Here is a 27,670-nt window from a genome sequence, read left to right as displayed (position 1 = left end):
ATGGGTAGCGGACTGTGCTCGTGCCGAGGTCGGGACAGCCAATACAACGCTGGCTCGATCCTCGATCGCGTCATCAGCCAGGCCAGCGACGAGGACCAGTGCCTCCTGTACAAGCTGGCCAACTACAAGAAGGGCGGCGAACTGATCGAGGCCTACAACCATGGCGGCCAGCAGGAGGTCGAGCGACTCATGCGCGAGCAGTTCGGCGTGCTCATGTACGCCGGCGGCAAGGGTCAGACCATCAATCGGTCCGAGTACCTGCGCTGGAAGTACCGGGACCAGGAGTGGGTCGTGCTGCCGATCGAGGCCTCCCTCAGTCGCTTCGATCCGCTGAGCCAGTGGCGCGACCACGAGGCCTGCTGGCAGATGAAGTATCGCGGCTCGCTGGGCGAGAGTCTGCTGCACGTGCTCATCATCTGCGACACTCGGGCTCACACGCGAATCGCCCGCACCCTCCTCAAGTGCTTCCCGCGGCTGGCGATCGACGTCGTGGAGGGCGAGGAGTACCTCGGGGCCTCGGCCCTCCATCTGGCCATCGCCTACGCCAACAACGAGCTCGTGCAGGACCTCGTGGACGCCGGGGCCATCGTGTCCCAGCGGGCCATCGGCAGCTTCTTCCTGCCGCGCGACCAGCAGCGCTCCAGACCCGCCAAGACCACCGAGTACGAGGGCCTGGCCTATCTGGGCGAGTATCCTCTGGCCTGGGCCGCCTGCTGCGCCAACGAGAGCGTCTACAATCTGCTGCTGGACTCGGGCGCCCACCCCGACGAGCAGGACACCTTTGGCAACATGATCCTGCACATGGTGGTCGTTTGCGACAAGCTCGTGAGTATATATATATCCACGTACTCTCAATGCGGAATCGATAGAGCAATATGGGGCTTGGCTGTCTGCAGACTGCAATCTCGTGCACTCGAGAGTTGGTAGTATATACGCATAGCGATACGTTGTTACTTTTCTCTCTCTCGAGCAGCAGCAGCAGCGGCATATTCTCTGCTGTGCGCGCGCGAATGACGTTTCTCGGTGCTGTAGGCGCCTCGTATAGCAAGCAGCAACCTTATTTGCAGCTCGCGCTCGGCGTAGCTACACGCGTATACATATAGCTAAGTAAATGGGCCGACACGAGTGCAAAGTTTCGTGTTCGTGAACTTTCGATATGTGCTTCAACTGCTTCTACTCTCTGCTAGCTGCTGCTGCTGCTGCTGCTATTTTCTCGTATAGCTTCTCGCTCACTCAACTTCTCTCTCTCTTCTCGCGAGAGCTTGCGATCTAGATGCTGCTGCTGCTGCACACACACTCACTCGTGTATCGTTTTCGCATTTTCCCCGCATTTTTGCGCGCGTTACATTGCATTGCATTGCGTACATATATAACGGTGGCGCAAGAGTACAAAAAAAATCAAGCGCAGCTGGTAAACGCCAGAGCTAGCTCGAATTTTTATTTCGCACCTCTCTCTTTCTCTCTCTCTCTTTTCAATCGTCATCAACGCGCAACGAGTTTGATTTCGAGACTCGTAGTCGCGCGGCTCGCTCGACGCGGTTCGAGAAGCTGAATGACAGCTCGGGCGGCCGCGATTATTGTGTGCTCGCGGATCGCTATTATACTCGCTCTCGCGCGCTACGCTGCAGTGGTAGTAGCGATCTCCTCTCCATTGTGCTCGGCGAGATTGGACGGGTATTGCCGCTGCTCGGTGCGCGATGCATCATTTTATATCAATCGGTTAAACACCTTTTACTACCCGCGCTATATACATAGCCGCCGAATGAAATCCTAGCTGCCACGTCGTTCGCGGGTTTAATGACATTTTTATGTACGTATAAAGAAAATCCAAACGATCGCGTGCAACGGATTTTGCATTAATCCCGCAACGCAGCTCTATATTGACAGAGTCAAGTATGAACTTGTCTCTGTAGTATATACAACGCAGTGACGAGCGCGTGGAAAAATTTCTTCTCTCCCGCGCGCGATTCGAGTAGCAGTAGCAATAGCAGTTGTGCGTATACTACCGCGCGGAGTGTATAAGCGAAGGGAAATGAAATGTGAAAACGCTACTCTCTCTCTCTCTCTCTCGTCTGCGCGCGCGACCGCAAGGAAAATTGAACTTTTACCCAAACTGCTGAATTCGTACTTTTACCAGCTCGTGTCTGTATAAGCGAGCTTTTTTAATTCCTTCCCGCGCGTGTGCATGTATGTATACTTCGGAATAGTACTGCTCGTACGCGAGCTCCGAGTGAGTTGCCGAATACGCCCGCGTCGGATGCAGATTGGAGAAAAATTAACTTTGCTGCTCGGACAAATATTTGAGATTCAGCGGATATAACTGCTCGATATACTCCGAGTTGTTCGAATTCATTTGACAAAATTAGTGCGAGCCGATTTTTCACTGCTGTCGTTAAAAACTGATTTCTCGACAAGATCGTTCGATCATAATTTATGGAAAAAATCTCAAATTTACTCACAGATGCTCGAGCGTTCCCTTGTAGTGTTCAGCTCGAGTCGATGATTCACTTTTAGCGAGCGCAAAATACGAATAACCCACATACTGCCTCGGGAACATCACATACGACTCGCGTATACGATGTGTTTGCACAGTCAAATTTGGTACACACACCCATGCATTTGCGTAAAAATACATCGTTTCGCACTCGAATGGATATCGTGGGTCACAGCATATATAGTCGGTATAGTCGAAGACTACCTAGGGGGAGAAAAATGACGAAAGTATCCTCGGGCGCAACCATTAGTCGTTCGTTCGAGCGATTTTTCATTCGGGATAGATATATACTTGAAAAGCACAGCCGAGCTTGCGGATGACTTGCGCGAGCTCGCGTGTGCGTGCAGCTGTGCAGCTCGCGAGATCGTAGCAGCAGCAGCAGCAGCAGCCGTAGTTCATAGTAGTTGTAGTAGTAGTAGCAGTGGTTGAAGTTGATGGCAGTTGCACACAGGTCGGGCGGAGATGCAACGCGACACGTAAACTGCCTGAAAAGTTGGCGTGAAATTTTAATAGCGTCGGGCGTCGTCGACGACCGCAAGCCGTCAAGTTTTGTTCTTCGAGGTGATCGCAGTAGCAGCAGCAGCAGCAGCAGCAGCAGCTCCTCGATCCTATCACGAGTTCGTCGCAATATTATCGACTTATAAAGCACGATGGCTGCTGTTGGTGCTCGACGCCAATCGATCGCTGACGACGACGCTTCTGCTTTGTCGTATCCTCAGCCACAGCACCAGCCACTACGTTCAAACGTCATTATCGACAACATATATACGTATAGGGGCTGTAGCCGAATTAATCGAGAAAGCTCCCGAATAAGCTGCACAGCTGCCAATTAGTGCTTCATGAATAGAAGTCATAATTGGAGATCATATACACTTGTGTTGGTGTGTTCACAGGACATGTTCGGGTACGCGCTGCGCCACCCGAAGCTGCCGGCCCGCAACGGCATCGCCAACGCGGCGGGCCTCACCCCCCTCACGCTGGCCTGCCAGCTGGGCCGCGCCGAGGTCTTCCGCGAGATGTTGGAGCTTTCCGCGAGGGAGTTCTGGCGCTACAGCAACATCACCTGCTCGGCCTATCCGCTCAACGCCCTGGACACTCTGCTGCCCGACGGACGCACAAGTAAAGTATCGAGGCTCGTTTTAACGCTCTTTGTGCTTGTATTATGTACGGTGTGCGATACTTTCACGCTTCGTTGCACAGTTCGTGCGGCCAAAAGCTCGAGTTTTTTCTTTCTGCCTTTTTTTTGTTTTTACTTTATCATCGTCCCTCTTGGCCGCGACGAGCCAGCAGCTCTCAACGTAGCTCGTGCGCAACGACCGCTGCTGCTGCACGTCGAACTGCGCTAGCCTCCTCCCCCCGAAAGTTTAGTTCAAGTGACCGCAAGCAAGTTTGCCGCGAGAGCCAGAAGAGAGTTTGCTCGAGGGGTTAAGTTGTCGAGACGTTGCGCCGGGCGTATACTGCAGGCGACCGTACGCGCGCCAATTGTGTGACTCGTGTGCGAAGGATCGTGAAGCTATCTCTCTCGGCCAGCAGCAGCAGCAGCCCTTTACCCTCCTTCCCTCCTCATCCTCCTCTACCCTCAACTCTGTTTGTAGCTTTCGGAAATGTTTTCGAGCTTACTCTCGAATTTTACTCGGGGCTTCGTAGAGAGAGAGAGAGAGAGAAAGGAGTAAAAAGCGGCACAAAACTTGTGCGAAATCGCGATCTACCAGCTCCTCTCCCATCGTTATTGTTATTATCATTGTCATTACGAAGCGGCTAAGACGCTCGGATAAGCATCTCGACGACGACGACGACGAGATCGCATCTCTCGAGCTCGATAAACTTTGAATATATACGCGTCGAGATGAGATGAGATGAGAGCGCCGCGCCGAGGCTATCGCATCTCTGCGCGCGCCATACTCGCTCGGTCACGAGCTGGTTATTCATTCGATTATTTGACTCTTTCTTTTTTTTATTATTCTTCGCTTTATTAGGAAAAAAATATAATGGACTTGTCTAGCTCTCTCTCAGTCGGCCCCAACCAATCACTGGCGTCGATGAATTCATATAGAACTTTTTTCACCGAATTAATGGTGAATTAGGCCGCAATATAATTAGATGAAGATTGGGCGATTTAAATTATAATTTCGCTCGAGCTATTTCTCTATATTAAAATCAGTGCGGTGGAGCTCTCTTCGTGGAAAACGAGGTTTTTTTGATGGATTCGCATATGTAGCAAGCATATATATCACAGAGTTACTAGTTTCTCTCTCTCGCGTATAAGTAGCGTACCGAATGCGGCTAGCTCGTTATCTTGCTCGTAATTGTCACGTGTGCGAAGGCCTTGCAAATGTTTCAATTACTGGCAAATGTGCTCGATATTATTAATTCGTACATTTACATATTCGCGTGTTGGATATAAAAGTTGTAAAAATAAAGTAAAAAAGTAATACGAGACGTTATGTATGCTTATGTGCTGCTGGGTATATTTATGCAGACGCGAGCGTAGCGGAAACTGCTGTCGAGGCAGAAGCTGCTTCTCCCCCTCGTCATGGCTTAGAAGCGCGACTATTATAGATAATTACGGGCATTTAAGCAAGTTTTGAAATTATTAGCCGGCCGGGCTCGTTATAGTCCAGTTCGTCCTGACGAAGAGAGCGAGAGAGAGAGAAAACGAGTAGCAGCAGCAGGGCTGGAGGCTGGGGGTTGCGGAAGTCCATTATTGTATTATAAGCTGCGTGTCACACAATTCCGCAGCAGCAGCGGCACACTGCGTTGCGTGTACAGATTGACTAAGATGGATCGCGATTGTGGACGTCCACCACGGTGGCAAAAGCCGGTAAAAGTATTTTAATACATCTCTATATAGCCGCGGCGCGAGATCAATTATATGACGTTGTGCAGCGCGTAACGTACACACTGCCCCCGCAAAGATAAATGTTCGCCACAGCTCGCTCGCTCTGCGATCTGCTGATGATGCGACGCGACTCACTCACTGCGCGCAGCCGATAATGAAACAACTTCGGGCTTGCGTAGGCGGCGGCCTCAAACTTTGCTCTTCGCGTGCCCAGCGCCGCGTGCATTAACGTCGATGCAGCACGAACGATCCGCAGAGTAGTACGTTAATTATCGTTATTACGATGTATATATGTGTACGCACATCGCAGACGCGTCAATTTTCTTCATAATTATGTGTATCACCCGCATCGCTGATGATGGATTTTATTTTTAGCTATGCGGATTTTCAATTTAATATACTTGAGAAATATTTGACCTCGAGCTAAATTAAAGTATATATAAGTGGGAAAATCGTCGATCCATCGCGAATTAAGTATGGACAGAATGAGCGACGTGTTCCCGATCGACAAGTATTTCTTCGATTATAAACACTAATGCGAAAACGTAGTTTCAATATTCATCGTTCGTTTACTTTTTCAGTATCTTATATTTAACAAAACACATAATGCAAAATGCACCTTGCTGAAAACCTTATTGAAAGCCTCTCTGTAATCTTTATACCGAGGCTTTTTCTTTCCTCTTTTGATTTTCGAGAATTTGGCCATACGCCATCTGTCGGAAATCTATAAACTACTGCCTACTTGAAAAAAAATTGCATAAGAGCTAACGAAGAGATTTGCAGAATATTGATTTTAGTACCGTTTTTTTGCAGTTCGAGAATCGGTATTTTATTTTTCGCAAAAAAATCATTGTTTTTAAGAGTCACTTTCGAAATTTGAAATTAAATATATTGTAAAATAGCTATTAAAGTATGTCTACTCGAATATTTCTGCGTAAACGTCGATTAAAAGTACTTGAAATCTACGAATATAATTTTTACCGAGTATGGATATGAAATTTATCGATTTATGATGATGCGTAAATTTTTTAGTGCATGTAATCGGAAAAAATATCGATAAAACAAAGGAAACGAAAAAAAAATAGATTGTACAAAAAATGAAAAGCCCTTGGATGTACGAAAAAGGGTCAAAAAGTGAGAGAGAGGAAAAATTTTTTACATGATTTTGCTGAAGCGAGCTCAGGAAGCAAACAATACATCGAGATTTTAATTAAAGGCGATTGTTTGAGTAAAAGCTCGACTGTATAAAGCACACACACACACACATCCGTGCATATTTCTAAGAGTAAGTTTGAATGGAAACGAAGTCGGACGCGCGCAAACTTGCGCATCGATCGATCGGGGTTGGTTTTCTATTAAAGTAGTAGATAGATAGCAATCCCAGGTATATTATCGACACTCGTCACCAATGTCGTCGTCGTCGTCGTCGTCGTCATAGGCAGTCACCATATGCACACATTTAATAACTTGGCTGAAAAAATGCCAGTCGTCGAAATTGACGAATTTTCTCTGTGTCTCTCTTTGAATTTTTGTGTGCAGAAGCGTACATATAACAACGGGGGTAACACGCCGCAGCAATTACGCAAACGTCTCTGCCGCTGTGGGCTTCTCCAACACGGCCATATTCGGGATATGTTCCCGCGAAAAAAAAAAAAAGATCTTTTTAAGATCTTTTTAAGAACGTCTCAATTATGAGCCTCAGTGAGATGCTTTGAGATGTTTTTAAGACGCTCAACAATTGATTTTTACTGAGACGTTTCCGAGATCTTATTAAGATGTTTTTTTCCTCACCGAAAAAGATAATTTCCAGTTTTTTTGTCAAGTTTAAGTCTTTTTCGACGTGAAAAAAACATCTTTATAAGATCTCGGAAACGCCTCAGTAAAAATCAATTGTTGAGCGTCTTAAAAACATCTCAAAGCATCTCACTGAGGCTCATAATTGAGACGTTCTTAATAAGATCTTAAAAAGATCTTTTTTTTTTTTCGCGGGTTCACGATTATTTGCCACGGCTCGAATGCACGTAGTATGTGTGTGTGAGTGTGTGTGTATGTATGTGCAAAGCTGTGTCGAGCCGTTTGTCGGCTGGCCGCAGTTATTTTTATATTCGTTTCCACGAGGCTCGGGCGCGCGTTGAAGAAGCGTACATGGTTCAAAAAGCGTTGCCTATTTACTTGCATTTCGTTAATATATAATTATTTTGACTTTTTCACTCGCAAATTTACAGATAAAGATACTCGCCATCTGACGGTGGTGGTGGGTTTTCATGTTGTATAAAAGTTTCTTGATAAAAATTGATTATCGATTGATTCAATTTTAACGGCTGTCTTACATTGAACCTGCATTATATTCAAGTTGTTTTTTAAACAGTGAGTATACAAGTACACAAGCTCGGCTACGAAAATAATTTCAAGCGCGATAATCCACGGTAGACGCGCGCGATCGATGCGTGCATGCGTATCATTATTGTGCCGTTCGCGTCGTTATATAGTTAATTAACTTTACGTAGAGGATATAGATCCGTATATATTCTCTGCCTAAGATTCCATCTGGGGAGCTTGAAAGTTTTCTCGCTCGGCTCATCTTGGATCGCTGGGATGTATAGATCCAGCTCGTACATCGAACTTTACCATTATATATATCGCGCGGAATCAAAGACGGATCAGTCACAAGTCACACAAACTGCTGCTGCTGCTGCTGCTGAGCTCGGCGTCGCCGCCGTCGCTGCGGACCGCTGACAAATCACGAATCGTTGGATAATGTTCGGAGCTTGCGGCTCAGGCTGTATAATGAGATTAGCCCCCAGAGCTCGAGCGCAAGTCAGATAAATTAGCCCCGCGCGACGCCGCCGAGAGAGAGATCGCGAGCATTGCACGCGCGGCGGCCGACCACCACCACCACTACGACTACTACTATAGAGACGAGTGTGCAGTACTATTCGAAAAATCCATCCTATGTGAAACTCACCTGCAGCGCGCCGCGCGATAATCGCCAGCTGCAAGCTTGATGAACTTTATCGCGCAAACAGCTCTTCAATCAAAATTTCAATAGTTAGAAGGGCTGCGAATTAACGATGCGGGTTAGCAGCGCAGACGTATTTTGTGTAACGTTATATGTGTATACGGCAAAAGCGCCCAAGATAACGACCAACGCCACCCGCATACATCCCTCTATATACCGGCTTCGTTCGCCTTTCAGTCAGTCAGTCAGTCCCCGGTGCCGTGGAGCCTATGGCAGAGCTTATATCGCGCGCGCTGGTCTCTCTCTCTTTCGCCTCGTCACCGCCCCATCTCACTCAACCCACCCCCCATTTTGCGAGCAAACGCATATATACAGTCGAGAGACTGTGCCATTATTTCTCGACACAATGCACGCATATATAAATAGTGAGTATACATCATGCAGGCCGGGGGTATACGTCTGTGTGGCAGCAGTAGCTAGACATTACAACTTCATTAACTCTTGGCAAATAACCAATTTTCATAGCAGCAGAACCCGATTCTTTGTTTCGGCGTAATGTTAACGTTTAATTTCGCCGGGAATAAAAACAGCCGAGTTCGTGCATTTTGATAGCCGGAGCATTGGAAAAAAAACCTCATTATATCGCCAGGCTGCACGTTGAGATATATATTCGTGCTTAATGAATGAATCGAGATGGGATCGATGGAAAAATTATGGGTATTTCGTTTTAGACTGCGTGATGAAATTTAGGAAAAAATGTTGGTTCGAAATTCCTTGCTGCTCTCTTTGCGAGCCCGATCGTAATTATTGTTTCACTGCCTCGAATACTTAATTAGCTTGTTTACACGAAGTGTTTATGTATTCGATAAAAAACTCGATCGATTTCTGAGTTTTATCTCATTAACTGCTTCATTTTATTTCATGCTCATTTCTTCCATTTTTTTTTCAATATTTATCCATGCTTCAACGAAATAATTATAACCGTTTGTGTGGAAAATTTTAACGGATGCAGTAATGATAAAACCAAAAAAAGAAGAGAGAAAGAAAGAAAGAGAGAAAAATAGTTCATCCGACAAATGGATCTTTCTTATTTTCCTCTCTCTCTTTCTCTTGTGTATAGTCTCGATCGAATTTTCCCTTTTTCCACCGTCGCTGCTGCTGCTGCTCCCTTTCACTCCCTTTCTCTATTTCCAGCTTTATCTCTCTCGCTCTCTCTGTCTCGTCCGTACTACCTACTACCTTTTCTCTCTCTTGGTTGCTTTTCCCCCATGCTCTTTCTTGTTAAATTTTGCAGATTGGAACTCGGCCCTCTTCATCATTCTCAACGGCACAAAAGAAGAACATTTGGACATGCTGGATGGCGGAATTATACAGAGGCTACTCGAGGAAAAGTGGAAGACTTTTGCCAGAGTAGGTATTATCTGTCTGCCAATATTGAGAGGTGTTCGCGGCACTATAAGCACGTAGATATATATACGTACAACGCGATATATATTGGCACTGCTGTTTTTGCAAATTTTTGCATTCACGTGGAGGTACACAATTAAGAACATGAATTGGGACCGATTTTAAACTGTTACATAATTTATTGATTAATCTTCTTCGAAATCTCGATTTCTTGACTTATACTGTAATTTTTACTTTGCCACTTGTACATTTATAGTTAAAAGTGTACTCGCCATCTAGTGGTGGTTGCTGACATTAAATATAATTTGATTTTCATGAATTTTTTGTGTGATTTATATATTATACATAAATATTCATTTTAAAAGCAGATTTTATATAAATGTGCTGGAAATAAAATCCAGTATCGGTTACTTTAATTTCCATATCCAATTTTACGTTTTTTTTTATAACAGCTTACTCGTATTAATTGTATCTGAATTTCACGCCCAAAACCAGCTGCAATTTCTGAAGCGTCTGGTCATTCTGGTGTTTCACCTGGCCTCTCTGTCCGTGGCCGTGTACTTCCGTCCGCCCGGCGAGGACGCCGAGTTGACGGCCTGGCCCGAGGAGATCACCGAGGTGATCCGCTGCGCGGCCGAGTGCGTCACCGTGCTCGGCGTCCTGGGTTACATATTCATCCAGCTCGGCGGCGAGGTCGTCAACATCGGATTCTTTTCTTTCCTCAAACAGCTGGTAAACGAGCTAAGCATCGCAATCGCGCCATACTACTGTGTAGCATGCGATGCACGTAGCGCCAGTACGCAGGTGCAGCGCGCGAAACTTTTTCCAGCGGGACGATACACAATTCGTATCGGGATAATGCTATATTTGTTAAAGTTTATCTTGTTTGTCTATTACCGCTGAACCGACGTCCGGGACAAGTAGAGACTTCTGACGCGAGCGCGGGACAAACTTTTTATTCGTGAAATCTGAGAACTCGACGTCGACTTTAAGTAGAAATAATTCAATATAGTCAGACAAATATAAAATACTTAGTTGTGTCACTTTTGTCGTTACATTGTTCCGTTCTGGCTATAAAAGCCGAGCGACAAGTATATATATCTCGATTTATTAATAAATTTGGACACAAAATTATAAATTTTTTTCACTTTTGTATACTAAAAATATTGTTCTCCAGCTTTAGCACGAAAATTGCATTAACCCAATTGCGTCGAATAATAACAATTGCAACAAAACTTCAATCGAGATTGCTACAACGCCGAAATAAAAAGTATCATTACGGAGAAAATCACTATCGCAATTTATGGTATTTCGCATCGCAGACAGGCGCAATAAAAGAGATCGGCGGGGGCATAGCTAGAAAAACAAAGTGCATCGATGTATGCCGTACTATTTGTTTTGTTCTTTTTTTTCGTTCTGTTTGCAGACGCACGAGCCAGCCAAGTTGATATTTCTCATGAGTAATCTCTTGATATTGGCTTGCATACCGTGCAGACTGTCGGGCGACCGTCACACCGAGGATGCCATTCTGGTGGTGGCCGTGCCAGGCTCCTGGTTTCTGCTCATGTTTTTCGCCGGGTACGTATACACATACGCTCGCACATAACAATATCCAACCCTATACATCAAAAGTGCCTACGCACACACACACACACACACACACACACACACACACACACACCCTCACATACATATAAATAAGGCACATTTGCCATTGATTTATGTACTATATACGTAGAGAACGAGCGAGAGAGATGAGAGAAAGCAGTGCAGGGAGATAAACACGCGTTTGAATTTATAGACTCTCTCCCGTATACGCGCTTACACCTACCAGCACGCACGCACTGGAGAGCTCGCAGCGGCACAAACGTTACAAAGCTCGACTGGAGCTGCTGCTGCATCGAGCGAGATCGGAACCTGCGGCATTACGATTGACTCAACAGCAGTTAAATATAGTCCAAGTTGATTTTCGAAATTCACGATAGCAGAGCGAGTATACACATACATCCTGGGTTGCTTGTATACATATACCCACACACACGGAGGATGCTAAATCCTACTCAAATAGTCAAAGAGCCCCGCGGAAAGAGAGAAAGGGAGCCGAGAAAAGGAGAGGTATAGAAGGAGAAAAATTGTGCGGATGAAAGAAAGTGCAATCCGAAAAAGAGCTTTTAGCCATCCGGCGGAAAATTTCGACTGATTTTCTTCCTTAGCACGAGGCAGCAGCGCGTTCACAGCTCAGAAATTTACTCTCTCTCTCTCTCTCTCTCTTTCAGAGAGCTGTAACTTTGCACACGCAAGCACGTACACGCAGCTATATATACAGTCCTTTGGGAGCTTGCAGGCGGCACCCCGGGATTGAGTATGAATCGCTGCAAGCTCCATCCTACACATATATACCATACATAGCTCGAGTCAACGGCAATAATATTTTTTCGAATATTCGCGACTATAAAATTGCTCGCGATTCGTCGCAAATTTGTCGCAAAAAGGGAGAGAGAGCCTACGCACGTGCAACTAGCTATATAGAGATCATTCGCATGTACGCGGAGCTGCCGCCGCGCATAAATGAATCGGGTCAGAATCGTTTAAGCTCGTACTACCGTAGATGTACCGAGTACGCACACACACACACATCAGCCACCTGCACGGCACGCAGAGAGAGAGAGAGAGAGAGAGAGAGAGAGAGCAAGACACGAGAGCTTGCAGCGCAGGGCAGCCGAACAAAGCCTCGCAAACGTTATTGTTTCCATGCCTTGTGATGGCATTGTGTGCAAGTACTGTAGCGCGAGGCGCGCATACTTACGCGCTGGAACGTGATGCGCGTTGAATTTCGTGCACAGTACGCTGTAGCAGTAGCTACACGGCGCAGCATAAATGTAGACGTAGGGTACGATTCAGGCATGCGAGTGTCGCGCGCGCGTGTTTGTATCTAGCTCCTGTATATTCTCTGCTGCTGCTGCTGCTGCTGCTGCAGTTGTATGCGCCCAGTCAAAAGCGTATAACGTCGAGAGGAGATCTTCTCTCCTAGCCTGTCTCTCCCTCTTTTGTGAATCATCAACCTACACCGATTCTCGCGTCAAAGCTTTTAGCAACAATCGCGCGAGCCTTGCAGAGAATCTTAAACGTGCAGCACAGCGGAGGAATTTTATTGCAAGTCTGCTGCGTCCGCTGCTGCTCGAGCTGCTTGATAATATTTTTTAATTATTCGAGAAAGAAACGCTTTATTACTGCTCCGCGCCGCGCTGCGGTGTATCGGGAAAAAAGAACTCGCGTGCGTCCGACAAAATGATGCATGGCTTCTTAATTAAATGACCTCTCTTCCGGCACAAGCGATGCCGAAAAGCTCTTGCACAGCAGCAGCCATTCTCCGCGGCAATCGAAAGACTTGATTTCTGGCTCGCGCGCCCGACGAACACGCTCGACTCGACTCGAAGCTCGACGCTCGCGATTGCGAAATAAACTACGTAAAACGCAAGTCACGATTCAAATTTCTGAAAGCTCTTATTTAATCGAGCCAGCAGCAGCTATGGCTCCGCGTATGTATGTGTACGCGCGTATATACTACGCGAAGCGAAACAATTTGGAGAAAATAAGTCGAGCGAGAGCTAGAGCTTGCAGTAGCGGCAGCGTAGGAGCTTTCATCGTCGCTATACGCGCGTGCACGTACGTACGTATACGAACGTAAACGGAGGTCACGGGTATCGCGCCTCCCCACGCAGCAGCAGCAGCAGCAGCAGCATAGCTCTAGCTTCGTTTAATATTATTGCAACGCAGCCCCAGTTAGGCTAAGGCTGTATACAGTATATGCTCCACGACACGACAAGTCGAACTTCTGAATTTTGTTTTAATATAAAAAACTACGACTACACGCTGGGCTGCTGCTGCTGCTGCTGCCGAGTCGTTGGCTCATGCACACGAGGCCATTATTCTTCGTTACGCTCTCGCGAACAATGACTTTTAATGCTATCGAGTTATTACCTAGATGCCGGAGAATACGCGCGCTCCGCAGCGGCAGTAGCAGCGTTTATATTCGCACACGGACACCCAACGCGAAATGCATAAAATTCAAAGGCACAGCGGCAGACGCAGCGGTGGTGGTGGCAACGGCGGCAACGGCGAATGGAGAGATTGTACGCGCGCTAAGGATTTCGCTCTCGGCCATGACAGGGCGCGCGCAGAGAGCAGCGCAGCGCCGGACGATAAAATTACGACGCCGAAGCCGTGGCCAGGCTCCTCATTTTCTCTCTTCCCTTACTACACTGCTCTAGCTCTAACTCTTTTTCGCGCTCCTACTATACTACTACTGGTGCTTCTGCTGCTGCTGCTGCTGCTGCTGCTGCTGCGGCACGAGGTTGTTAATGTCCGTGGAAATGTAGAAATTTGAATTTTGCTCTCGCTCGTTCGCTGCTGCTGCTGCTCTTCTTGCTCGGGATAAATTATATAAGTACGTTTGCTAGCTGCTGCAGTTAGCCCTTATATGTATGTACGTACACGTGAGTGTGCTTTTGGTACAATGTGCTCGCGGGGAAAACGACGTATCATCATTGCCCCTTTGCCGAGGCACAGCAGTCTCGAGAGCTCGCCGATGTTTTACCTTTTTTTCAACCAACCCATATGTATACATTTATATCGATTTGGCTGATTGCTAGAAATCACCTCATTTTCGCGTGAGCTTTTCGTGTGTGCATGCGCGATGATCGTTTGAAAAAGCTCGCAATTAATTAGCCAGCTTGACTCTAAATTTTTTGTCGAAAATCGATGTTCGAGTTTAAATTTACGGATATGCGTTTGGCCGCAATATTTACGAAAAAAATATTATGATTTCGAGCAAGCTCGATTTAAATTTATCGTGTTTGAAAATCCAAAAAATATTTTCGACTGGCATACGGCGGGGCATCGAGCAGCGGCATTACATCTGTAGGCTATAATGTAGACTCGACTCCCTGTACGTGTGTGTGCTAGGCGAACTGCCGTGGGAGAAAAGTCAGTAAAAAAAATTCACCTCCTCCTATATAGAGTCTACAATGGTCGGATAATATAGAGCAGGCCTGGCGCTTATTTTGCGCTTTATGTGCTCGCGGGCGGTGCAAGTTAGAGTTAATCTTCCGAAAAAAGTGTCTCACACGCTGGGAGCTCCGCCGCAGCAGCAGCAGAGAAAGAGAGCGAGCCCCAACCACCACCACCACCACCACCGACGCAGCAGTAGTCCTCGTCGTAGGTAGTAGTACGGAGTAGCTCGAAACCTATATATAGTCGAGGCCGATAAATCCCGGTGGTTATAGCGCCAACTACTATACTGCGCTGGAGAAAGAGAGCACGAGAAGAGAACGAGTGAGAGAGCAAAAGAGCCGCCGCTTGCCGAGCCGCGCGCCAAGAGCAGGACGTTATCGAGCTTGCGGCTATACGAGAGTGTGCGGCAGTGCGCCTTTTCGTCGGGGGCAAAAGCTTCTTCGATGCACCGTAGCACACAACTAGCTCTATATACCTATGTGTGTGTGTGTGTGTATAAGGGTGTGTGCGAGGGAGAGGAAATAAAGACTTGGTACTTATATTTTGGTTTATATTTCTTATAGCCAGGCAGTGTGCAGTCTATATTGCGCTATGCCAAGTTTCGTATATTATAATAGCTCTCCGCCGCTATCGCAGCAGCCTCGCTAGCTCTCGACGATTATATATAATACGAATAGCTGCGCGAAATTATGATTTTGCGCTCGCGCGTTTATTATTATAACTATACCTACGTATACGTACGTGCAAGCTCGTAGTAAGCTCCGGCAATAGACTCGCAATTATGTATTGTAAGTACAGCCCATACACAGAAAGAGAGCCCCCGGAATTGATTGATATTAATGCGAGAGAGCTTTTCGCTCGTTTTGCTGTATAAGCCAAGCGCGAATTAACTTCTCTCTCTCTTTTTTTTTTTAATAAGTATGTACTTAGCGCGTATATCGTCCGTTTCCACTTGACCGGAAGTCAATTATTCCATTTGCAAATTATACGATATGAGAGTAATCGCATACAGAACGAAAAAAAAGAATAAATAAAAAATTCCAGCGAACGAAACGTGCTCAAAGTTTCATTTCTCAAATCTAGCAAAGAGGCAAGGACTCGACAAGCGATATATAGCTTAAATCAGGCCTCTGACAAAAAAAAGACTTTTTGCAACAGAAAAAAGAAGAAAAAAAAAGAAAGAATAAAAGAAAAAGCTCGATGTCAGACAACACACGCTGCTCATCGTTTCAGGCTAAAGCGGAGAGCCTAAAAGAAAATCAATTTGACCGACGCGGCACACATCGACCGGCCACATATGTACGGCAAAATCTCCGATGATTGATAGAGTCTTGGGCCAAGCGTTGAAAGAGGCCGCATGACTCTATATTTTATCCTGTCGATACGTATACGACAACACGCCCACACACACACGTTGGCTCGATTTTTTCCCCTTAACACATATATATAACAGCGAAAAAAAAAATTATGGCGCGCTCGCTAGTTGCAACGATACTGGCGAAGTTTATATTGCTCGCGCGAGCTCTCTCCATGTGTGTGTGTGTGTGTGTGTCTCTGCGTACGATATAGAGAGTAGTGTGTGCGAGCGAGAGTGTTGGTGATATTCTTTTGCCGAGGAAAAATATATTGTCTCGATATATAAACGGCGCTCTCACGCTCGCACGTGGGAGTCGGCTATTTCAATTTTCTTCAATTTTTCGCCTCGCCAAACCATATTATATCATAGTTGGCTTTCTCTCTCTCTCTCTCTCTCTCTCTCTCTCTCTCTCTCTCTCTATATATGTCTGCAGCCTTATCGCTATTATTTGCAATCTTTTACAAAACACTTGGACGCTTTGCGAAGCTCGTTTATAAAAATCATAGCCGCTTTTTGCCAACGCGATTATGAATGAAATATAATTTGGAAAAGTCGAAGCTGAACTTGTTTTTGTCTATATGTTTATTAAAATTATGAAAATATTTTGTTGCAGGGCAGTGAGGCTAACCGGTCCGTTCGTGACGATGGTCTACAGCATGATAACGGGCGACATGCTGACTTTCGGCATTATCTACGTGGTGGTGCTGCTCGGCTTCTCTCAGTCCTTTTATTTCCTCTACAAGGGCTTCCCGGGCGTCAAGTCGACTCTCTATCATTCCTACCACTCGACTTGGATGGCTCTGTTCTCCATTACTCTCGGAGATTACAGCGTAAGATAAACATTTTCCTTTCTCTTCCTCGCTCTCGACCTTTCTTTTTTACCTCCTCCGCAAACGTACATATATTATATTTGTATAAATACGAGAGCTCTGGCAACGTGGAGAATGTAGAGAGTTTTTTTTAATTCGTTACGCATAATATTCGTTTCATTGCGCAAGCGCGCGACACGCGCCTCGTGAATCATTGGCTATTTTATCGCAGCAGCTGCGCTTGGTACACGCGGCATCTTAAATTAAGTCGTATACACATACACACGTATGCTCGCGCACGTGAATCATTTAGACGCACAATTAGAGTTTTGATAATGCACATTAGATTATTCATTGCTGCTGCTGTTTCTCTCGTTCTACGGCGACGCGGCGTGGCGTACATATAATACGTACGGGTGCAAAACTAAATGAATTTCCTCTCTCGCGCGAGCGCGAGGTAAAACTGCAGCAGTGGTGGCAGCGGCAAAAACAAAATAAACATTTTCGTTGAAAAAACCTGCTGTGCTATACACAATGTGTACTACCTACTACTACTACTACTTATACTACGGCGGGGGTCGCGTCGAGCTATAGGTGCAGCGCAGGCTACCGTGTTGCATGATAAAAGCACGTTTACAACCTTGAAGTTGGCTGCGTTATTTTTTGCTGGCTGGTTTGCTTTTTTTGTTTCATTAACGGTCGTCAGCTCTCTCTTGCTCTCTGCGCAACTGCACACGCTGCTGGCTGCTGCTGCAACTCGCGCTGTGGTGTAATGCCACCACCACCACCGCCACCACTACTGCTTCTTGTTTTTTTTTTTTTTTTTACTCTAACAAAATATGTGACAAGAGTATATGCTGAATGCTCTCTTGTTTGCGCGAGTTTCGCGCATGCTTACGTGCATATTTTATGTTGGAAAAAAACAATGTATTCTTTTGACCCAGTGATTGAGGCTTCTGCCTAGACACGCCGCGTTATTTCGCGCTTTTCAGAATCACGTCGTCCGCCTCGATAAACCAGAAAAATAGCATTATTATTAAGAAAGAAAAACGAGTACTCGTTGAAAATATGTTTGCATGATGAATTTTGTGCACGTTGTAACGGATCAAAGTAATAAATAAACTTACTCGATGTTTTGAGCGAATGACGAGGAAAAGATCTTTAAGAGACCAAACTTTGTTTTTTATTTCCTGGTGGAAATACTCGTCATTTTATGGCTGATTTTTAGACGAAAAAATGCCTGCTTGTCAAAATTCTATTAAAACTAGACATATATGGCTAATATGTAACGTTTCTTAACTATTTATGACCATTTGATACTTCACGGTTTCTTTTTCTTGCTATTCAATGATCATTTTTTGAATATTTAAAGTTCGTGAAAATAACTATTTAACCACACTCGGGTTGTCCTATTTGCGACATTACAATTGAAAACTGTGGACTTATACAATTATTTTGACTTTACCACTTGCAGATTTATAGATAAAGGTACTCGCCATCTAGTGATGTCTTAAGTATCATTATCGTATTTGCAGTGGTTGAAAACTGGTCTAAACTTTTTGAAAATGTAAAATCGTAATTGTAATAGAACATGAAAAAACAATAACCAATCATCCATTATTATTAGTTATTGAACCATTAGTAAATAATATCAATATTAGTAATTAAATTTGAAAATTGTAAATATCAAGATTTAATCGGATGATCAGTTTGACGCAATTTAAAGAAAGTTAATAAATGTACCGCTGTTTTGCTGTGTCAAGCACGCCAATAAGTATATACTTTTTGTAAACTCGAAGATACTAACGGGGGCAAAAAAAAGATTTCCTCCACATCGTCTCGAAAATAATATTATTGGTTCGGGGTCGATTCGCCCAAAAAATCAAGTTCGTGCTACACGTATGACTAAAGAGGTCCGGCTCGCAGGTCGAAGGGAGAGGGAGCGAGTAAAGAAACTGCGTTATCAGGAAACCACCGAGCGAGAAAATGCGGGGTAAACATTTTTATACGTACATATTTCTCTCTACTCTCTCTCTCTCTCTCTCTCTCTCTCTCTTTCGCCCTGCACTCGAGCGAGTATCTCTCGCGCGCTGGGCTGGGCTCTGCGGCCAGCCGCAAAAACAAGCTTCGACGTTAATCCTCTTCTCTCACCCGCACTCAGCTCTCTCTCTCTCTCTCTCTCTTGTGTGCACGCGAGTGCATACACATATACATCGCGAAAAATATATATACACGAGCGAACGCGCGTTACGGCAAATAAAATCGAGCTCGAGCGAGTGAGAGGAAAAAAAGACTGTGCGCGAAATCGAAAATAACTCGATAAAAAAAAAGGAAAAAACTTTAACGCTGACTAGCCGTATCGTTGCCCCCGCACATAGGCACACGCACGCTTCGCTTCTAAACAGACCAATTGGCGCAATTGAATGCGTTAAAAAGTTTCGGTCCGAAAATGACGAGTGCCCGCGCGCGCGCGAACAAACAAGCAAATAAATAAAATAACGTTCGACCAGAGCCGCCGCTGCTTCATATATATACGTCGAGGCAGACGCTTGAGTCAGATTAATTATTGATTCGAAAGCGGCGCGTCGTGTCTCTCTCATGCTCTGTGTGCAGCTTCTACATACATGTGAGCGTTACGGCTCGCTGCACACAGTTATCGGTGCGCGCGCGCGCGAGATACGCTACTCACACATTCGTTCGGCCGGCTTGTTTACGACTTTTTATTTTGTTTTTTTTTCTTTCGTTTCGTTTTGCGCTGCAGCGCAGAGTCGCCATTCCCCGGCGATTCGTCACGCGCGAGTAATAACCAATATTTGGAATATTGACGAACAAAAAGTGTACGTGTGTGTACGCGCGCGGATGCCAAAACATCGCTGCAGCAGCTCGCCCCAATAGCCAATATATAACTTATGTGTGTATTTGTATCGATAACAAAGCTCGCGGCTTCCTCTATGGTCACGACTCGCGATCATTTTTCGTTGGTAAATTTTCTGCGTGACGCGTCTTATACCAGAGAGAGAGAGAGAGAGAGAGAGAGAGAAAGAGGGGGAAACTGTATATGTAGATACTTTTACGAGTGACCCCTGTAGCGATGTTATGCCACTACCGCAGAAAGAGAGTACTTATTATATACGTATAACGATATTTATTATATTTATTATATACGTATAAGGATTTATGTTTTGCTGGAAGAGCTCCGAAATACGAAAATCATCCTAGCGTGAGCTAAACAAACTGACGTCGCGTCGGTTACTCGTCGTGCGCTGTCTCTCTCGGCGGTCACGACCAGTAGCAACAGCAGTAGCAGCGAGCTAAATTAATAAAAAGTAGCGCGTCGCTACTCACACACACATACAGATACACAGATTTGGGTTATCATAGCCGGACTTTCGTTCGATCGGTTTGACCGGCGCCTATCGATATGTATGCTCTGCTTTTCATGTGTACACACACTTATTTATAACTCGATGTGCATCGACACGTGTATCTCTATCTATTTATTGTATCGATTTTATCTCAACACCGCGTTGTATATATGTCACTGAAAATGTTATTTGTAAATAGATACAATGATTGATTCATGCTCGATGCAATGTATGCGTAGACATACATAATTGTTCGTTTGATTGTGGCACAGTACACGGACCTGAGCATGACGACCTATCCGAACCTGAGCAAGACGGTGTTCGCGATTTTCATGGTGCTGGTGCCGATCCTCCTGCTCAACATGCTCATCGCCATGATGGGCAACACGTACGCCCACGTGATCGAGCAGAGCGAGAAAGAATGGATGAAACAGGTGACGTACATATATCTAGTTTATATAGTTGGCAGTAGACCCCTTTATGTGCATCGTGCGTCGTCGTTGCATTCATCGGATATTGCATTGTGCGTCCTGCGACTACCCGCGAGCTTTTTTCCACTCGTTTTTTTTTGCTGGTACTTTCCTTTTGAAATTTGCCAATTCGCGCGCGCTGAGAGATATTAACGAAATGCGCGCACGTGCCAGCCAGTCGGGGCCAAAAGTTCGCTCTCGACTTTTTCGAAGGGCCGAAAACCACCACCGCGCAGGTCGACGACGACCGAGTGGACGGATTTTTCAATTGTGTCCGACGATTGCTCCGAATTCGCTCGTGCATACCCAATGTCTGTCTTTGCATCGGGATCAGCTTAAAAAAAAATCGATCGAATTGACTATTTTTCAAAGTCGCGTGAACTGCAATTCATACATACCAATAAATAACTTTAACTCACCCGTAACAAGCTTTCAAGGTAAAAAATTATCTCTCTCTCTCTGTGGGGGTGTACAGTGGGCGAAAATCGTCGTGTCGCTGGAGCGAGCCGTCTCCCAGAAGGACGCGCACAACTACCTGCAGGAGTACAGCATCAAGCTCGGGCCGGGCGACGACCCCAACGATCCGGCCTCGGAGATGCGCGGCGTCATGGTCATCAAGAGCAAATCCAAGACCCGAGCGCGACAGCGCAAAGGAGCCGTCTCCAACTGGAAGGTGAGTCCGCCGCGTCCTCGTCCCACTTTTCCTTTCCTTTTTCTTGCCAGGCACTTTATTTACAGAAAAATTGCTTTGTAAACTTGTGTGTGCATGAAGTGTGTGCTTGCGGGTCTTTTCTCCTTGCATTCCTTTATGATCGCGCTCCCACACACACACACACACACCCACAAGGCCGCTTGATTTTTTAATTAAAAAACTATTTAATGCGCTCCCCACTCGAATTAAGAATGAACTCTCTCTCTCTCTTACGGGCAAAATTTTAACGATTTAGCTCGCGCTTAAATATTAATATTATATACATACGCGTACAGCTGCGCGCGGCGAGCAGCTTTTGTTTCCAATCGAGACTTTTTTCTTCGAAATTCAAAAAGAGTCGTTGTAGCTCCCACGCGCGCAGCTGTTAATTATTTTTTCTCCATTTTCGTCGGTGCGCGCGTTGGAAAATTTTTAATTGAAAAATTTCCAACCGCCCCCCCCCCGGTACAGCTCTGAAGCTCGGCTGGATCAGCTGGACGAGCCGAATCCGTTAACGCGCGTACAGCAGGGCACGCGAAAACGCAGCTATATAATAGCGAACGCGATATTCCAATCAGAGTTGATGACGCGAAAAAAATATAATTCTGCCAACAGCGGGGGCAAGAGGAAGAGGAGAAGGAGGAGAAAATTGGCTCTCTAAACGCGTAAAATTCAATAAATCACGCTGCGCCGTGTATAGGTGAAATGGTATATGTGTATAGTAGCACATATACAGCGAGCACAATGAGCAGAAACTTATTCATTGGCCGTTGCTGCCGCGCTATATAATATCGCGTATATATACGTACACACACATCAGCTATTCATCCATGGGATTAATCTGTTCAACGCGAGCCGCCCCGGGATACGCGCACTGTGTGTATCGGTATATATGCGTACAGTATATAGCAGCGGTAATATACACAAACATACATATAGGACAGAAACGATTTCCTTCCTGCGGCTCGCTCTCTGTGTATGTGTGATATATAACGTCGGTCTGCTTGCGCGACCCATATACAGAGAATTACATCTGATCAGAAGTCCCACAACTCATTCATGCTCTCTCTCTCTCTCTCTCTCTCTCTCTCTCTCTCTCTCTTTCTTTCCCTCGTGTCTCTCTCCTATCCCGGCCTGGTGTTTTGTATATGTGTGTCTGTGTCCATGTGGGTGTAAGCGCATAACTGGCCACACACGGTATATATACATACATATCGCGTACGCCCCTTGGCCAGAGCAGCTTTCGATCCCACGAGGACTGTATTATACTACAGCCAAGCAGCACGGCGAAAGAGAGCTCATGAATATTAATAATTATATTATATATGAAACGTGTGGGTGTGTGTGTGAGAGCCCGACGCTAAAAATTGTCTGATTTGCATAGAGAGTCGGCAAGGTAACGATCTCGGAGCTGAAAAAGCGCGGCATGACGGGCGAGGAGCTGCGCCGTATCATGTGGGGCCGCGCGTCCATCTCCACCCCGGTCAGGGGCAGGTAAGCTCGCTCTCTCTCTCTCTGCAAACACATTACACACAGCTACAGCTCGTATATGTGAAGCTTTTTCCCCATCTCTCTCTCTCTCTCTCTCTCTCGCACTGCGCTGCGCTGCACTGCTCCTTATCCGGATTCGCAATTTGAATTTCGCGCGCCAGTTCTCCGAGAAATAATATGAGCTAGCTGCTGCTGCTGCTGCAAGAGACAAAAGTGAGCGAGAAAGAAAAAGAAAGTTAATTATGTGATGCTAGTGCTGGCGAGCGTGCTACGTACTCGCTCAAGTGGGGCTGGGGGGCGGGGGCGAAATTCATTTAAATGCGCGGAGCAACTTTGATATTGAATTTTTTTTACCCGCGCGCGCCAACTACCGCTATGCTCTACGCTGCAATGGTACAGCGGGGCCGCGCAAGCTCTGCAAAAAGAGCTTTTTTAATTTATGGAAGTTAGTGGACGCGCAACTTGGACAAAGCAGCAGCAGCGACGGTGGCGGCTCGCGAGGTAAACGTTTCTTCTCTCCGGCTTAACTCGCGAAAAATTGCGCGATACGGCTGAATTATCGCGATCTAGCAGCTCGTCGTTATTATATTCTCGATATCGAGTGGAGCCGGCTTTAATTGCCCCACTTGGAGCTGTTCGATTAAAAAAAAAATTGCTCGCCTAAACTATTTTGCACGCCTCGGCGCGCCTACTGCACCACCGCAGCAGCAGCAGCAGCAGCAGCAGATCTGCGATTCTCATTTTTTTACACTTTTTTTTCTTCTTTCCTTCCGCCTCGAGTCCTCTGCTGGGATTGCAAAGCGCCGCGGCGCCGGGAGCTTTCGGCGATGCCTTGGCCTCGGCGCTCGACACCATCGACACGGGCCCGCCCATATCCGAGCCTTTGGCCGATGGACAACACCACCCGATCGATCCGACGAATACTTCCGAGACGTCTGGCATTCAACAGCAGCAACAGCAGCAGCAGCAGCAGCAGCAGCAAGATAAATCAATCGTATCCAAAACTGCCCTCGATCAAAAGAAATCGACGACTTCGGCGGCGTCTGGTAAGCCAGCAGCAGCAGCCAAGGTCCAACAACCAGGAAAACTTGCCAAAGCACCCGTGGCAGCAGTGACTCGTGAGTAACTGCTTTATACTTTTGACTTTTAAAAATGAATCATTCGCGAGCGTGTTGGAAAATTATTTGGCAGGACATTTTCATGCGATAGCAGACTGCGTACGAATCATAAGTACTTCGTGTAATATATAAGTACTTTTTACCTCATTAAAATAATCTTCGCTACTGTCTCTATACTTGTTATATGCCAACTGTCTGTGGAATGAAAAATTTATACCTAATAATGGCTGGGAGCACTGCCTCGCCAATTGAAAACGTTAATTATAAACATAATAAATAGAAAACTACTTCCGGGGGGGGGGGCAAAACTTCCATCCTCCCGCTCCTCGCTCTTTCTTCTTTCGGGGCATAGAGCCGCGCGCGTCTCAGCTTTTCCCTCCTCTTTATACCGTTGCTCTCTGTTTCTCCTTCTTCGCAGCTCTGCCTTCCTCTCTCTCTCAGCTTTGGAACTTTTCCAAATCGCAAAGTTTCACGTAGACTCTCTTTTTCTCATAAAAAATGGCCCGAATTACCCCGAAAAGTTTGGCGCCAACGTGGCACACGGCATTCCCTATTACGCTCCGCCACGACTTTTTTCCCGTTTCACGCGCAGCCCGCCGCCGCCGCTGCCTCTTTCTCTCTTTATATACACTTTTTATTTTGCTTGAGCCACCCTCGCGCAGGAGGGAGGAGGTTTTCAAGACTTCTCGGGGGGAGCCGACTACTACTATTACTACTACCACCACCACCACCGCCACTGACACTCCCGCAAGCTCGTGGTAATCCTCTCATTTTCGTTTCGTCCTAATTCATGAAAGATTCCTGCCCCCGCCCGCTAAGAGAAAAAAAAAAGCAGCGGAGAAGTAGCGGACAGCCAGTGACTTTGCCTACTTTTACACTGCATCCGACGTCTCTCTCTCTCTCTCTCTCTCTCTCTCTCTTTCTTGTCTTTCATTTTGAGCGCGGCCGTTCGCGAACGAGCTGCTACCGCTGCCGCCGAGAAAAGTGCTGATAATTAAACACGAGCCGTGTGCCTCGGATAAAAGATGTATTAAGACTCTTGACTCGGTGGCTCCGCTATATATACTCCGCGAGAGGCTGTGTGTTGCGCCTGCCGCATTGATTCTCTCTATGACTTGCTTACCTAATTAACGCGCACGCGGTATCATGTTTTTTTTATTTATACAGCGCGTATTTCGTTTCCTTTTCAAAGCGAATTATTCACTTTTGGATTACGACCGTCGAGTCAAGACTTTCTTTCACTCGACTTCTTTTTTCGGAGGGAAAAAGTTCGGAATTTCTTTCATGCTCGCCTCGGGATATATAAGACGTTCTTGATTTTTAGCGACATCCGTGCAATTGCGAGTGAAAAATCTTTCAATCAAAGCTTTTGTCGAAAAGTTGGCCGTAATGATTATTTTGTTTGTCAAATTTTCAAGTGCCCACTACCACTACCACTGCCACGACTACCACGATAACAGTGACCAAGCCAGCTGCACCGGTGAGCCGACTCAAATCGCCGGAAGACGATCCTCTCTTCGATTTGATCCTGATGTCGGAGCGTCGGCCAGCTCCGGGAGCGCACGCCCTGACGGAGGTGGCTCTGGCTGCTCTGGAGTACAGCGAGAGCGAATCAGCCAAGTTGGCCATGGAGGCGGGCCTGAGCTCGTTCTCCCTCGGAGGAGGCCTCGGTGGAGGTGGAGGAGGAAAAGCCGCAGCTGCGGCTAAGACCAAAGCCAAGAAAAAACCTTTCAAAATAAAGACCTTCCTGGACGAGAAGGACTATTCGTTCTGTTCAGGTATGAAGACTTAAAAAGCCTCGAGTGCGAAAATTGTTACATTATTGACCCGTCTTGCAGGTGATGGAGAACTGGGCGCGGTGTTCCGCATACGTCGCATGAGGGCCGCCTGCAAACGTCTCTTGGACGCGGGGCATCGTCGACGCCGGCGGAAGCTACAGCAGCAGCAGCAGCAGCGTCGACGCAGCGGAATCACTGACGGCTACGTCAGCTCGGCCAGCAGCTACAGCCACCGGACCAGCGCGAGTTACTCGTCTTGCGACGACGTCACGCCGCTTCCCACCAACCGCCCGCCGGATACGTCCGTTTCTTCTTCAAAAGCTCCGGCGGTGAAAGAGGATCCTGGAGCTAGCTCTAGGCAGCAGCAGCCCCGAGCGGAAAGCGAGCCGAAAGCCCTACAAATGGATAAGGGAAAGGACAAGGGTGGTGACGGCAGCAGCAAAAAAAGACCGAGGACGGGCAAGAATCGGTGAGCTCAGTCTGTATACTTTATCTTGCTAATTTGCGAAGGAGCTTTGAGACTCGACTAGCTACTACTACTACTTTTTTTTCGACTGCGCAGAATATAAATCATGAATTTTCGAGAAAATTCTCGCCACGCTTGGCGTTTCTAACGTTTGCGTATAAATTTCAATAAGCAGAGAGACATGCTCGAGAGTTGAATAAATTCCCTTGATTTTTATTATTATTATTTTTGCATTCGTAACTTGGTACTTGATTCGAATCTCAAACTCAATTAATTGCAATTAACGGACAACCTCGCTGCCTTTCAGTGTATCGCCCGCTGCCGAGCCTCCAGTCGCTAAGACGATGATGCCACCATCGGTTGAGGCTGGCTCATCAAAGGACACCAGCGCGGAATCAAGGCCAGTAGGCGAATCGATATCGTCATCACAGTCAGCGGATCAACAGCAACAACAACAACAACAAGAAGCAGCATCGGCAGACAGTGTGGATCCCCTCGAACCCTGGAGTACGCGCGACATCAAAGATATGAATTCGATATTGTCCGCGAGCGGCCACGAGAGCCCTTGATCTTCGTGAATAGCCGCAGCTATTTTATCGACCTGCTGCAGCTGCGTAATTTAGTCTCGCGCGAGTGTGTGTGTGTGTGTGGTCTGCCCCGTTGGAATAATGGACTAATGCAGTTCATGCGCGCCGAACGAATTTCAATCTAAAAGGATTGAATTGAATTGATTACTCTCATTTCGATCACGAATAAATAAAAGTTTGGTCGATGGCCGATGCGGGCGCAAAAGCAAACAAAAGCATCATCCAAAACAATGCGTGCGTACACGTATTTCAACGATGTAGGCATTGATTAATTTTTTCGTTGCGCCGAAAAGAACTAAAAAAAAAAGAACGTAAAAATGACCTATTGTCGGTATACATATTTCGGCGCTTAACGAAATTGATGAAACGAAAAGTATATACGATATATGCGCCCGGCGAGCTACCATACGCACTTTTATGCGAAAAATTCATAATAGATAAATCGAGAGGAGTGAACCTGGAGAGAAGCTTAAATAAAAATTTAGTCTGCCTCGTCGCTTCCGTGTATATTATAGATAGATATAGATAGCGTGTGCGTATATCTATATGCAGTGCGGGCGTACAACAGGCTGAAAATTCAATTCGTACGCACTGTGTCGGCTATATACGTACTGTATTCTCATGCCTATATAGTACTCAAACGAAAGACAAAGTCCACTTTAATTTCCTCGATGTTCCGAGTGTCTGCGTACGGACAAAAAAAAGAGTAAATGGATCCTTTTGCTCGCGAACTGCGCGCGTGTACTCCAACGAGAGATGATTTTAACGTTAATCATTTATACCCAAGTGCGCGCGCGTGGTTGTGTGCAGTCTTAATTTTTTTAAT

The 27,670-nt window shown here is 46.2% G+C and overlaps 1 protein-coding gene across 1 annotated transcript; it reads left to right on the top strand.

Annotated features, from left to right (window-relative positions):
- LOC106648498 lies at positions 1 to 26,826 on the top strand. The gene is made up of 13 exons (XM_014365424.1): positions 1 to 825; positions 3,388 to 3,613; positions 9,587 to 9,702; positions 10,195 to 10,431; positions 11,126 to 11,277; positions 16,683 to 16,899; positions 20,516 to 20,677; positions 21,189 to 21,386; positions 22,789 to 22,898; positions 23,676 to 24,013; positions 25,432 to 25,791; positions 25,852 to 26,260; positions 26,565 to 26,826. Exons 1-13 carry the CDS (start codon positions 1 to 3, stop codon positions 26,824 to 26,826), a joined length of 3,612 nt encoding a protein of 1,203 aa, XP_014220910.1.
- The last annotated feature ends 844 nt before the right edge of the window (positions 26,827 to 27,670 follow it).

This window comes from Trichogramma pretiosum, unplaced genomic scaffold (genome assembly GCF_000599845.2).
Source record: "Trichogramma pretiosum strain Unisexual culture from Peru unplaced genomic scaffold, Tpre_2.0 scaffold69, whole genome shotgun sequence".
Taxonomy (NCBI): domain Eukaryota; kingdom Metazoa; phylum Arthropoda; class Insecta; order Hymenoptera; family Trichogrammatidae; genus Trichogramma; species Trichogramma pretiosum.
The sequence above is the reverse complement of the archived record's forward strand: the minus strand, read 5'-3'. Positions and strand labels throughout refer to the sequence as shown.